The following is a 15,295-nucleotide window of genomic DNA, read 5'->3' on the forward strand; positions in this document are numbered from 1 at the left end:
TATTTTGCAGCTGTAAGGCGCTTACAGCTATTAAGTTACGGATACCCAATACTGTTATGAGCCGTGCATGTTCAAACATGTCAGGAATATCATGTCGGCGAGTTTTGGCGACTTTTAATCATGTACATAATAAGTTAAGTTTTTCTGATGACTGATGACTGCGGCTAGTTAAGTTAGGTAGCAAAACGAATAACTTTGTGCCAGCATAAATAAATTCGGATGTATTTACCTCCGACGTAAGTAAATAGTTGACATCAAACCCGCGCGGGTTTGAATTCTACACCTTTTTCAGCTACTATTTTTACCCCCGACCCAAAAAGAGGGGTATTATAAGTTTGACGTGTGTATCTCTGTATCTGTCTGTGGCATCGTAGCTCCTAAACGAATGAACCGATTTGTTTGATTGAGAGTGTTCTTAGCTAATTGAAGAAAATAGGTTCAGCCGTTTGAAAATCAGCCCTTTTCTAGTTTTCTTACAGAGGTTTTTGTGTGGGGGTTTTTTAAATTTTGAGTTATGCTGCTTACGACTACCATTTCTTTTCTTAATTAGTGCCTTCAACATTAAAGCACATGAGTAGTTAGGTACGTAAAGATCATCGATGGTAAAGATTAAATAAGTACCTATACAAAAAGTGCGCTCGTATAGATACTTAGCTGATAGTGACGCAACTTTTTGATAACGTCTTTCACGTAAGAAATGTCTACATTAAGTATACTTATACATACCTAATAGATCACTTAATAGGTAGGTATATTATGAAGATATATTAGGTAGCTAAGTCAATCTATCAGAAAACCTTTCTTTCTACCTCTATCGTTCGTTACCTCTCTAGTCTATACTACTCTATTACCTGTAAGTACCTACTCTACTACTCTATTACCTGTATACTTACCTCTATAGTTTACCCTTCTCACATTAATATACTAACCTAGTCAAAGACCCTACTTTATTTACATCCACTATCGCACCTATCGGATACCACTAGATAGTCGTGCATGCTTAATGTAGTTTTATTTAGACGATAATCTCTGATCCCTTATCTACGATACTTACTAGAGTGCTTCCAAGAACATTTTCTTTGGCTACAGCTAGTGACGAAAGTGCCTTCGTCATCATTTATTACTTAGTTAATAACCGCGGAGCGGAAAGTCTTTATAAATTTAAGTTTATGAAACTGGCCATCGCCTAGCTCATGAATCGTAATATTATTTAGATATAGAGTTGTCTCAGAGTGTATATTTCTATTGCCACTATAATACAAAAACCGGCCAAGTGCGAGTCAGACTCACGCACTGAGGGTACTCGGGTATTTTTTCCAACATTTTGCACGATAAATCAAAAACTATCATACACAAAAATAAATAAAAATCTGTTTTAGAATGTACAGGTAAAGCCCTTTCATATGATACCCCATTTGGTATAGTTATCTTACTTTGAAAATTGAAACACATTTTAATTTTTTTTAATGATATAACCACAAACTCGTACCCTATAGGTTTTCTTGATAGACACGACGGACGGACAGACAGACAGACAGACAACAAAGTGATCCTATAAGGGTTCCGTTTTTCCTTTTGAGATACGGAACCCTAAAAAAATAATTGAAAAGTATATATAGTACGCGACAGGTTGAAATGTCAATCTGGGAGGCTACGCCCCGACTCTCTAACATGATGTGGGCGAGCGCGGGTGACGTGCGGGTGTGCAGGGCGTCCCCCTGTCTCTTACCCCGATTGCCATCTAAACCTGTCGCGGACTATACCTAAGAACGTCATTAGATTTTTTAGTATAAGTACTCCAATCGGTGTGTTTAGGTATATTGTGTTAACGTATAGAAACAGTGCCAATTATACCTATCTTATTGGTTTCTATAGGAATTCTTCTACCTCCTTCCTTCTCTTAGGATCATAAACAACATATAGATATAGGAAACATTGTAAACTGCGATAAAAATACAGCTTCATACAAAATCTAATAACGTTCGAAAATAAATAAGTATAAGAACCGTTAAACTTGATTATTTAGCTTAGTGAAGTCAATTTATATTTAACCGACTTATTCTCTGGATTCTATCAAAAGTATTGTGCCATAAAATTGAAGAGGTAGTCCAAAATCTTGTCTTGATAGCTCCGTAGACAGCGAAAAAAGGTGGACTTGAAACTTGGATTTTTGGCTTAGGTGTATTTACCTACTGTTTATTAAGGTCTATAGAAGATCAATCAAAGGCCCCCCAAGTTATCTCAACCGCTGATGATCGACCCACAGGAGGAGGGTTTAGGCCATAGTCTGCCACACTGGTCCAGTGCAGATTGGCAGACTTCATACATCTTTGAGAACATTATGGAGAATCTGTGGCATGCAGGATTCCTTAACGCTTAACGGGAAGCGTTAATGATATTTAATTGCTTAAAACACACATAACTCCGAAAAGTTGGAGTTGAGAGCCCGGGATGGAACCCCCGACCTTGCGAAAGCAGACGTCTTAACTACTAGGCTATCACCGCTTTTAGTCAATTTATATTTACCCGCCTAGGGAGCCGCTGGATTTAGGCGGCGCAAGACCGTGGCGCGTGGAAGTCCCTATAAGAGACCTATGTACTGCAGTAGACGTCTATCGGTTGTTGATGATGATGATGATGATGACGATACTTACCCGTCTTATTCCCCAAATCTTATTATGTCAGAAGTATTGTGCTATAAAATTGAAGAGCTAGTCAAATATGTCTTGACACTGTATACCCGGGGTCAGCGAGATAAGGCCGGGGTAAGTCCAAGATTGATTCCGGGATCAGACGGATAGTCGCGAGCGCTGGAGTGTGTACGATTCTTTAGTTTACGAGTCACTGCACACTATGACTGACTCCTAAAGGGATTTGTGAGGCTATATCCCCAGCACTTGGAAATCTAAAGGGATATTGACCGTTGATTTATAAAGATTCAATTATAATATAATCTATTTCTTATAGTCTATCTATGCCTATCTATGATTATTTGTGGGTTCAAGCTTTCAAATTCAAAGTCTGAAAATCTGAGTGGGTCATCAAAAAAGATACCATTGAAAGATTAACATTACAACAAAACACCTATTGTTTAGTTTTCGAATTGCAACTGCAGAAACTCGATATCCCGACTAGATGATTCAAAGGAGAATTAATGGTCATTAAGGATTACTGTTTTTTTTTACGAAATGTTTTGAAAGTATGCTCAATATTTCTCGATTCAGTCATCCGATGAAGTGAATATTTGGTTATTATACACTTCAGTCGTTATTCTTAAATCTTTACGTTTTTCATTGCCTTTATCTCAATTGAATTTAGGCTCGTGTTACATCCTCTGGTGCAAAACCTTTGTTGGGAGGAAATACAGCAGTTTGCAGTCGTAATTTAGCCAAGTGCGAAGTTCCGTCACATCAGGGGGTACGCGCATTCTTGCTTAGGTGTAAGAATATGCGCCCAGTATTGGTATAGTTTAGCAACCGTATAGTTGGGTAAGGCCCTGACTTTGAACGCCTGTCACTAGTACCATACCTTGACCACTATGCTTGTCAGTTGTAGCTGCGCTGTGCACCTTGCAGCACGACTTTTAAAAAGAAATTCGTTTTTGCCAGATACTATCTTTGGTTCTCTATCCATTACTACCAAACTTAACACCATTGAATCGAGTCAGACCCTTTTATTTATTTCTGGTCTACTTTGCATGTTTTCTGAAAAAATTGATATACCTAGGTAATTGTGGGACCTGACCCCGGTAAATCTCTGTGCAACTTTTCCCTACAAAATAAGTAAGTACTCACGTTACTCAAACTGCGTAGAAGTACAGTTTTTAAAGTAACGTTCGATATACGATGCCAATAATATATGTCTGGCCCGCTTCGAAACCAGGTAGGTGCAGGTTGTACCTGGGAGCCCACCGCGTTATTATCCCAAGAAATTCTCTACCATTGTGAAAATGAAAAGGGGTCACGTTTCTGAGCAATGAAGATTACAACAGAGAAAGAGAGTTACTGGACTCCCTAACTGTAGAATTATCAAACTGTGTTGCCATATGCCTCGAAATATTCCGCGGTGTTGCCACACGCAATAAATCCCGTGGAGTGATGGCGCGGTTTTTGCAGCGGGACATTTTTTCCCGCGCTAGTATCGCATATATCACCGGCCGCTACGTAGTGACTTATGCGGTTGTCTTGTGTCCCCGCTTAAAATAAACCATGCCATTTTTGAAAGGCATACTGCTTTTTTGTCCGCTTTTTATTCGTACTTAATATTTCTTGCCACCGTCAGTTGCAATTTTAGTCTGAAGCCGCTATTTTTAATTATTACGCGAGATTTAAAAATCTTTAATCAAGTACTCTTACCTACTTAGGTATAATATGACTCAACTTCAACGGTTATAAATAGTCTGAAAGAGTCGTAGACGAGCATCAAACTTGAAATCAATTCTTGAGAAAAATGTAGAGATTGAAAAATTCATAGAGCGACTTTTAAAGATACCTTAATCCTCTTTCTTTTTTATAGCTAACTCCCTCTATTTTCATACAGCTGGCCACGTCAACCGCATATCCGCCGAAGCGAAAACGATTACAAACTAGCGAAATCCACGGACTTAAAAAGATCAATCGCAAACATTAATTGTGTACAACAATGTCACCCTTAAAATCCGGACCGCAAATAAAACCAACATACTTTATTAAGTAAAGCCTATCGTCGGGAACGTTTTATAGGTACATTATCCGTGCCCTTTCTTCTGAAATACGATTAAAATTGAATAGGTCCGTATGTCGCAGGCAGCCCCGTTGCGCGACAATCACACGGCCGGTTGCATTTTCAATTTGCCGGGAGATAAGTGCCAGTTTTGGACGTTTTTCTGTGGAATGGCGGAATTGATCCGGTGACTTATGGCCAACGTAAGACGGCGGACGGTCAATTGAATCGGTTTCTAATTTAATTCTGTATACATTGAAAATGTATGCGATGGATTTTGGGGATCTATTCGACAGAGCTTCGTCCGCGTCTCCTATCTTGATAAAAGGGACTCATATCGAGTTCTCACTTAACTGTGATATATTTTTAATACTAAGTATACTGTAACATTGAAAGGAAAAATAGTACAATACAATATATCAAGATATATCTAAGTACCTATTGTACAGTTTTCCCTTGAGATGGTATTATTACTAAAATAAAAAGTCGTATTGAAATATCAATAAGTATTGATAATTTATTCGCAATTTTATTTAAAATACACAACTTCACAATATTTTGTTTTAAAAACTAAAAACTTTAGGTACGGGATATCGTTACAGGCTGTTCTGCGGTGATCGCTAATTTACATTTTATTATTTTGACAGTTTTATTTTCTAAGGTCATTTACATTTTTTTTTATATTTACATACTTTTGGGTTCGGAAACATTGTTTTTGAGAAACCACTTTTAATTTTCTTATTTAATCATCGCTCTTAAAAACAATGTTTCGTGATAAATTTATGGCCACACAATATTATCTTAATTTTATGAAGGTACCGTAATGCAAAATATTATTGTAATAATTTATTTTGAATGAAAAAAAAATCAACATGATTTTACAACAGTTTGAACTAACCCAATTTTGTGACCTATATTGAATTAAGTAAATAAGAAAATTGCGGTTGATATCCCCACGGATACCAGTCCATACTGATAATATTTTTTACCGTAAAGTTATTTACAACTCGCATGAATTACAACTATTTATATAAATTACTATTGCATTTTAATAAGACTACACGAATCGAATTTACAAAAGAAATATCTGGAATATTTTTTTGAACACATCACAATTCCTATAGCGAACTGAACAGTTCAAATTAAATACAATAACACAATAATAAAAACAATCTATACAGGAACGGAATATAACTTAATAAGATATTATTTACAAAATACATATAAATTGTTTACGAACAGTACCTACTTAATATATTTATATAAATCATCTAAGCGGACATAGTAACTGACCTTAACTATATTATAATACTGTACAATTTCGCTAGTTACTTTATCTTGTAAAATCGAATCACACTGAACTGTAAATTCAAAAAAAATATCTGATTTTTAATATTCTTACTAAACGAATATAGATACTTTAAGTCCTGACGGTATTTTAAGCATTTCATTAAATCATATTTTGCTCTTTATGAGCTACCTCGATATATTGCAATTGCAACAGCAGATGCAGTCAGAATTTTTAGTGTCAGACTCCAGAATTTTATTAATTTGACAGTTCAGTGTAACACGACGCATAGATTTTAATACTTGTAGGGAACAATATGACGGAATATAAAAGCCATTCACTGGGAACCACATTGGTATTTAGGTATTTACGTATCAGATATGTTCTTCAATTCAAATGTTGAAATGTGCGTTTGTATAGCGTTACAAACATCAATTCTGTCCAACAGTCTTATAAATTAGTGTGACGTGTCAAAGTACGTGTAGGTAATTAACGCTTTTAATGCAAAACGTTATGTGACGTCTGTGACGAAATTTATTACGCAACTTTGCTTTTAACAAAAATATTACTGATTGAAATTTTGACGTGTCAAATGCGTTACAATTTACGTTTGAAATCATCACAGTAATATTATTGCCTAATCAAAAAAACATGTCATAAAACGTTTCGCTTTAAAAGCATTGTTACATTTCTGTTTAATTACTACAAGTGAAATCACAGTATCTATTTTTGTGATGCCTTTGTTTAGGGTCGCTCCGTCCGAGGGACTTTATGCCTACATAATCACCGACATACCAGGTTATGCTCTTGTTTGGTTGACTTATCACGTATACTCACTCCTCCAGCCGGTCTGGAAAGAAAAACGTCTTTTAAAATCTAGCACGTTGAGATAAAAGGACTACGTAAAGTAACCTTAGGGTTTATCTTTAACAACGATCTGATCTGATAATAAAAGTAAAGTTGCAAAAAAGTGAATTTAAAAAGATACTAAGTACAAAAAGACAAGTACAAGATATGTAATTATACAAATGTAAAAGGTAACATTAACAATAACAGATGGAGAGTTATTTATTATAGAATAGATGTAGCATAAAACCATAACATTTACAGCGTAATTCGGTGTAAATCTAGGCAATTTCATCATGACGATTCAATACCTCATTAATTATGAACTGCTTTTAGTAAGACTACATCCAGTATCAAGACACATCGAGTAGTGTAGTTTAGAATAATTTTGGACACATTTGCTAATCAGAGTTACAGTGATCATTTCTAAAAATAATGCAATGCCCTGCAACAGTCCTTTTCTGGCAAAAGGAAGGCAGTATGGTGATACTTGCCCAGGTATGATCGTCAATCTCTTGAAACTAGAGAAAATTAGAACCTCACCATAGAATTTAGTTGCGCGAGGTGGTGGTGATGATAGGGGTTGTGTGACGTGGGGGGAGGAGCGAACCCTTGGTGCGGCGCGCCGTACCAATGCGACATATGTGCTGCCGCCGGATGAACTAAGCCTACTTGATGCTGACCTGTGGAAGAAAGAGAAACACTTGGTATATTAAAAAGAAAACCGTTCAAGAAGGGAAACTTAGGCCTTTTTTAACCCCCGACCCAAAAAGAGGGGTGTTATAAGTTTGACGTGTGTATCTGTGTATCTGTGTATCTGTGTATCTGTGTATCTGTGTATCTGTGTATCTGTGTATCTGTGTATCTGTCTGTGGCCTCGTAGCGCCTAAACGAATGGACCGATTTTAATTTAGTTTTTTTTGTTTGAAAGGTGGCTTGATCGAGAGTGTTCTTAGCTATAATCCAAAAAAATTGGTTCAGCCGTTTGGAAGTTATCAGCTCTTTTCTGGTTTTCTTCTTACTTTTATCCCAGGACCACCAGAGGTTACGTATTTTCTGACACAGGAAATATGTACGATTGAGTAGTGTTAGTAAGTACTAAGAAAGCATGCCTAGCCTACGTGCTAGCTTGCTTAGACGGCCAATTTTCAGGTAAGTAATGTTTTTATGTACCTTGATTACCTGATACCTGAAAATTGGCCGTCTAAGCAAGCTAGCAGGTCTGTAGGCATGCGTTCTTAGTACATAATAACACTACTCAATCGTCCACATTTCGTTCGTCAGAAAATACGTGACGGCTGGTGGCCCTGGGATCTTTCACTATTGTAACAGAGGTTCATAATATTATGTCAATTGGCAAATGTCAAGCTGTCAAGATGGACGTTGCTTAGATACATAATTATTTATTTGAAAATAATGTTTTGGAAAACTCCGATATTTTGGATCGTAGGCGCGGAGTTTCTAATTTATAAAATATTATAATCACAGTTAAATGAGAAAACATTAATTCAATTATAATATCCAACAGTCAACCAAAGGCCACGAACAATCAACCCAAACCCAAACCATAGTCAAACTATTTTTAGGGTTCAGTAGGTATCTGTAGAAAAAAAAAGATGTAGCCTCGACTGTTTTAGTCGCGTAGGTGTGCATGGCACCATTAAATATCGTAGGAGGCGATGACCCTCCGCGCGGCTGAGGTTCCCGCATCGTAGTCGCTTTGTCGCGCAGGTTTGGATGATGCATTAGGCGCACCTTCTTTATATTTTATCTGCTTGAACTCTATTTATTTTGACAAAATACGTTAAAAATTCATCATCATCAGGATCAACCCATCGCCGGCTTACTACTGAGCACAAATCTCCTCTCAGAATGAGAAGCTACCACACTGGCCAAGCACGTATTGGCACACCTCACGCACCTTTGAGGGAGCATTATGGCCAACTCTTAAGCATGCAGGTTTCCTGACGGTGTTTTCCTTCACCACTTCGTTGTCTGTCTGTGTGTCATCTTTCAAGAGAATCAAAACTTATAAATTGGGTACTTCCCGTTTACGTAGAATCATGAAAGGCAGGTAGCAATATCTTATAGGCCAAGCACTCTACTCCTGTGGCCCAAGTAAACAGAAAAATCCGACAACTGAATTGTCATTACTTAAAAAAAAAACTTGTACGGAACTCTTCATGTGTGAGGCAGACTCGCACTTGACCGGTTTTTGAAAGTTATGTCAAATAAAAATTTGACATGCAATAACAAACAAAATGAAATACAAGCCACTTTATTCCTTATTTCATCCGGTGAAAGTCGATTTCAATTTAATCGTAGGTATATCTTGAAAAGCGAACTATTATACGACTACGTAAAATGGGTACATTTTTAAAGCAACGACATGTTAGAAACAGATATTTCGTTTTGGTCGTGTTAAACTATGTGAGTCATTCAGATAATTCTTGATTTAGTGATGTTCGGTCAAAAATATTTCATGGACCGTATAATTAACATAACATTGATGTTACTTTTGAAGAGATATTAGCTGCCTTATTGGATTTATATTATTATAGAAATTGGGTTTTAGAATGGCACAAATAAACGGTAATTTATGAATAAAACTTTAAAAAGCGTGAAATAAAAATTAAATTAAAAATTTAAAAAACCCCCGACACATAAACCTCTAAAAAGTAAAAAAATAATAGGTAAGTATGTATGGGCCCTTTAAGAATAGTATAAATAGTTAAGTTTTTATCCAAGCGTTCGTTGCGTCGGGGGACCGCTAAAGTTAACAAAAACTATTCTTTCTACAACAGATGACTTTCATAGTTTATGATAGGTAGCGGTCCCCTGGCGCAACGAACGCTTGGATAAAAACTTTACTATTTATACTATTCTTAAAGGGCCCATACATACTTACCTATTATTTTTTTACTTTTTAGAGGTTTATGTGTCGGGGGTTTTTTAAATTTTTAATTTAATTTTTATTTAGTTTTCGAATGCTATTGCAGTTGTTTTAAGAAGTAGGTATCTAAATTATAACCAAAATTACTACATTTAATAACTAAAAAGCGACGATTGCCATAGCCTTTCTGAGCATTGCCAAGCCGATGTCTTACCCATGTAAGACAGCCATCCATCGGCTTGGCAGTCTGGGGTTCGATACGCACCTGAAACTTTTCAGAGTTATGTGCATTTTATGCAATTAAATATCACTCGTTTTAACTTTAACGGAAAACGTCGTGAGGAAACTTGCATGGCTGAGATTACTACATAATGCTTTCAAAAGTGTGTCAAGTATGCCAATCGCAAGCTAGCGTGGCGAACTATGGCGTTAACCCTTCTGATTCTGAAAGGAGACATGTGCTCGGTAGTGGGCTGGCGATGGGTTAATCATGATCATGATGAATACCTATCTTAGTTGGTTAAAGGTTATCAGCTATCACCATCCGAACTCCTCACAATCTAACGCTAAGATGTAGGTGAGACTAGAGAGTGAGATGATAGAAAGACATGCTAAAGCTTACCAAAGTCCATGGCAGAAGGGAACGCGGAGCCACCAAAGCCCTTGGTAGCATCGCCGAGAGGCTTGATCATGTCGCCCATGACCCCGCCCAAAGCAAGCGCACACGCACCGCCACCACCCATGCCCATGCCTCCTTTCTTCTTCTTACTTTTACTGCTCAGCTTGCGGTTCCGCGTCTGGATGCCTTCTTTCTTCATCGTTAATGGCCGGTTCACCTGCGTCAAAAGAGAAAAAATTGTATTGATTTTATCCATACAAAGAGTAGTTTCTGAGTTTCTTGCCGGCTCGTCTCAGAGGAATCTATTTTCAGAACCGGTGGTAGAGTCTTGAGTCCTGACAGATTCGAAATTGCAGTTGGCCTACAAGCAAGTTTATTGAAATAAATGTTAAAATCATTTCATTAATTATTGCCTTATCAGAATTATCAAGGCAAATTAAAAAAAAAAGAATATTAGCCATGTTAAATGACTAATATTCCCCTTTCCTCTCCAACTAAGCGTCAGGCTTGTGCTAGAAGTTGAATGACTTTGGGTTTGGAAGATTTTATAGGTATTCCAGGAGTTCCTCGTGTTTCAACAATTTCTTCTAGAGAGCAATTGGTGAGATTTCTAAAACAAGTTTAAAGAAGTGACTGAACCTTCGCTTAGAATTGAACAGACACTTATAAGAGATTTAAAGCATGCTTAAAAATAAAAAAAATCTCATAATAGATATACTTTCTAAAGATCTAATCTAATTCTAATATTATAGGAATTAGATAAGATCTTTAGAAACTAATCATACCTACTAGGTAATATATAAATTACTTAATAGGTCCGATATGAGTTAAAAACCAAAAAAATCATTAGTTTTCATCATTAACTTTTGTATCATAAAATTAACAGCCCTTTTAAACTTTAATATCGAGCTCTGTTAACACGAGGTTAACAATCGTAGCGGCCTGACTCAGTTTTGCCAACGCGTTCCCACTTTATTGCTATGACATGACATTAAAGCTGTATAAAAAACGTTAGCAAACTAATTTGGAATGCTAAGTAAGAAGTATAAAGGCGAGCCGAGACCATAAAATGGTATCACAATGGGCTGTGTGCGAATATTTAGCTGTTTGGTGGTCGAAGCCGACATGCGTGAAGTGAACCTACGACGCATCCTAATTACTGCACCGATGCACTTTGTGACTACATTTGTTCACATTTGGTGGGAAACTTGCGTTGCGTCATCGCGCATTTTAATGCCGAAATGGCGAGAATTGTTTTATTATTGTTTTATTATAGTGTATGACATGACAAGCAGTTTTTTCAATGATTGTTTTATACCGCAATGATCAAGTTTTATTTGAATTTATCTGTGCTTTGAGCCAATAAATTATTGGAGCAGTTTTTTCCGATCTCTAATTCAAATTGTTGATACATTAGTGAACAGATAACTCTTAGACCTACTACCATCGCTTAAAGTAGTAATGTTTTAATATTGTTTTGACATTTTCATATAAAACTTGTATGAAACTGTCAAAACATCATCCTCTCACATAGACGACTGCCATGTCGACTTGTCGCGGACTATACAGACCTAAGTATCATACACACAAGAGTAGGTACGAATTTGTCTTCACTTTTTTAAGCAAGTATGAGCTTAGATATCTGGAGTTTTATAATATCTTTGGTCTAACGTATGCTTGGTTCCTTCTTCACTTTCATAAAATACGCTATCTCTCCGCCAAGCCGGAGTTCACATGCATCTCGTGTGTCGACGGTTTCTAGCGCGGTCCCGTTGAAAGCAGCGGACAATTTCATTGTTCCCGTGCGAAATGCACTTTCATATTTGTGCATTTCGCGGGTCAAGTATCTCGGTCACTTTCTGCATTGCATCGTTACTTCCAAGAAGCGTGCGTCACGACGGACGGACGGACGGACAATGAGTTATTCATCGCCTTCCGTGGAAGTTTGCGGCGGCATGTGGCCTCAACGCACGATTTCATTGCGCCTGCCGCCGGGACGCTCAAGCGCATGACCTGATCTTGTTTGCGCTTTTGGTGTTAGCTAAGTACTTTGATGGCACTACTATTTTATTATCTTTGCACGATTGCCATGCGGTTGCCCAAAAAAAGAAGAGTAATGTTTTTATGTAGTCTCTTTATTAGACCATAACTTCTAAATTACTGAACAGATTTGGATTTTTGTTTACTTCAGAAGTCTCTTTAATTCGGGCTTTACTCTATCAGTCGGACTTATATCGCTTGCAGTCAATATTCCTAGACGAACCAGTTACTGTACAGTACCATTTGCTGCACACATGAAGCCTAGGAGTTCAATGCAAAAGTTGACATGGAGACGGAAGTATAGCTTACATAAGTAACAAATTATTCCCCTGCTTCGGGGCAATCGCAGTGTTCAATGTGGATAAATCCACTGTTGTCAGAAGATCCGATACGAATGGCAATCCCAAAGCCAAATTGTGACCACAGACAGTTGAACATATCAACTGCATACATGCAGTCCTTGTAATAGAGGTCTTACTCATTATTTACCCATCTCATTAGAAACTCATTATTTTTAAATATTTAATTCAAGATTCTAACCTGTTATAGGTATAACCTCTATCTAGGTGACAATAGCGTATGCATTGTCTTCCCGTTGCACTTGCATTGTCTCCCCGCTGCACTGTGTCCAGGCACGAAGGCTTCACAATGACCTAATTACGTGCGCTAAATCTGCCGGCATGCGCGCTAATGCATTTTATATTGCTTCAATTGCACGCCGCGGCCGGCGACGTCGCGGTATGCGACGCTATGTGTGGGCGATTCGTAGGATCGTATTAGGGACATTGGGAATTAGCACGCACGTTTTACTCCAATTACCAGTTTGAATGACCTTCCATAACGCAAAAAATCTGATTTTATCCAACGAACTTTATACTACGCACTGGACGGACTGCAACTTGTTTTTGCTTACAAGTTGTGTACAGTATCATACTAATTGTAATAGCTTCATATAACGAGATTTTTGTTCGGAATAGCGAATCGTCATTCAATACATTTAATTCAAAGATTTAGAACACTATGAAAATTCTTTTCTTCTAGGCTTTACAAAGGGGCAAGAATCTAGTGGACTGGTTTCATTAAAGTTGGTATTATTTTAAGTCTGAGCTGAGAAATCTCAAGGGTCGATGACTGGTTAGTTTGGACCATTGGAGTCACTGATTTCTGCGGTTAGTTTGACGCAGGTGAACCTGTCGATCATCGAAGATCGATTAAGGACATTTCTGTATAATTGATTGCACGGATTAAAACATAAAAGTAAAACTTAAAAAGTGGTGAAAATTTAAAGTGTTTTCTGGTAGTTACTACTGAAAAATATGTCCGTCCATAAATACCTAAGGAGAGGTTTACGATCTCGATTTCAAATTAATTTAATTTAGGCATAGGTCTAGCAAAATATAATAAAATTTAAAAAAACTTTTTCCACAAAGGAAGAAAACGAGCCGTTTTGGGACTTTTCAAATATAAATGGGACTATTAGATCTAGACAGATTTCGAACCTAGACAAGCATTTATACATAACAGTTTAGTAAAAAAGGAAAACAAGATTCTACGAAACACACAATAACATAAAGCAGGAAAATGCAACCAAGTTCGCAATCATCATAGCACGCAGTTTGCATGCGAATCAGTTCCTTTTAAGGGTTATAGTCTCATAAAGGAAGGCGTATCTCCTAAACATAGCAGTACCTAGCAACCTAGGTAGCTAGGTACTACGCACAGTTAGTGGTTAAGTTAGCTAGTATGAAACTAATATTCGATAGCACCTTATTTTATCATCATTATCATCAACCGATAGACGTCTATGACGCGGCTTTGGTCTCTTGTAGGGAATCCACACGCCACGGGCTTGCGCTGCCTAACTCAGTGGGTCTACAGGGTGTTTGGTAATTAGTATATAATGACGACACGTACCCATGCTACTTTGATCTGATAAATACAATGCTGCAGTAAAATGACGAAATAAAATTATAAAAATTTCCATACAAAATTTTAATTTTTTTTTATGTCCAAGTTTTCATAGCCCTAACGTGCCCTAACTCACTGAGATCGTTGGCCTTGGCCTATCTAAAGATGGCCAACGATCTCAGTGAGTTAGGGCACGTGAGGGTCATGAAAACTTTGACATCATTTTTTTTTTTAATTTTGTATGGAAATTTTTATAATTTTATTTCGTCATTATACTTCAGCATTGTATTTATCAGATCGAAGTAGCATAGGTACGTGTCGTCTTTAAATACTAATTACCAAACACCCTGTATAGGTAAGCCAATAATCCACTGTTCGGTGGCACCTCTTTTAGGTAGAGCTAATGTTGCGTATTCTTGGCCGTTCATATCCATATAAAGCCAACCATTTTCCTGATGTCTTCGCTTCGGCTGGCCGATGGATGCCGTACACTCCGCCCTACACGTAGTCTCCATTAAAGGATTGTTCTACTGCAGTATTCATCGGTCGTCTGTGGTTATCCGCGTAGCAGACTATACGAACTAAATCCTTCCCATTGGTTGATCATGGTGATGATATGATGATGAATAAGTTTTTTGCCCAGGTCTCTAAATGCAGCGGTTTGAAATGTAAGTCGTTATAGGTACCTATATAACGTACAGTTAGTGCTTAGGTCTCAAGACGGCCATGTTGTGTCGGAATAGCTTAATAACTGGCTATTATGTCAGGTTAATTACATTGCCGTTCCCACTGACGACGCGATGTACAGGAAGGCTCGATCTTGTAACAATAAGGTTATAAAGCTCAGTGCACCATATTATATGCTTAATTAGAAAGTCACGCGCCGAACTGCAGTTCGATTTTTAAAATCTTTTTTGCAGTTGAGATGTGATTTTTCATTTCTTTTAGTTCCCGAACATCTAGATTTCTTTAACTTACTTTGTTTAAATTACTGTTCTTA

At 37.4% G+C, this 15,295-nt stretch overlaps 1 protein-coding gene across 3 annotated transcripts in view; it reads right to left on the bottom strand.

The window, feature by feature from the left end:
• Positions 1–5,192: 5,192 nt before the first annotated feature.
• Positions 5,193–15,295, bottom strand: part of LOC123866733 (GATA-binding factor C-like) — a 171,267-nt gene continuing 161,164 nt past the window's right edge. For all 3 annotated transcript variants that reach the window (XM_045908413.1, XM_045908412.1, XM_045908411.1), the window contains exons 6-8: positions 10,351–10,564; positions 7,379–7,518; positions 5,193–6,839 (exon numbers count right to left, since the gene is read on the bottom strand). In XM_045908413.1, coding sequence (XP_045764369.1) covers positions 6,813–6,839; positions 7,379–7,518; positions 10,351–10,564 — 381 coding nt within the window. In that variant the 3' untranslated portion in view covers positions 5,193–6,812. The remainder of the gene's footprint in view (positions 6,840–7,378; positions 7,519–10,350; positions 10,565–15,295) is intronic.

This window comes from Maniola jurtina, chromosome 7 (assembly GCF_905333055.1).
Source record: "Maniola jurtina chromosome 7, ilManJurt1.1, whole genome shotgun sequence".
Lineage (NCBI taxonomy): Eukaryota > Metazoa > Arthropoda > Insecta > Lepidoptera > Nymphalidae > Maniola > Maniola jurtina.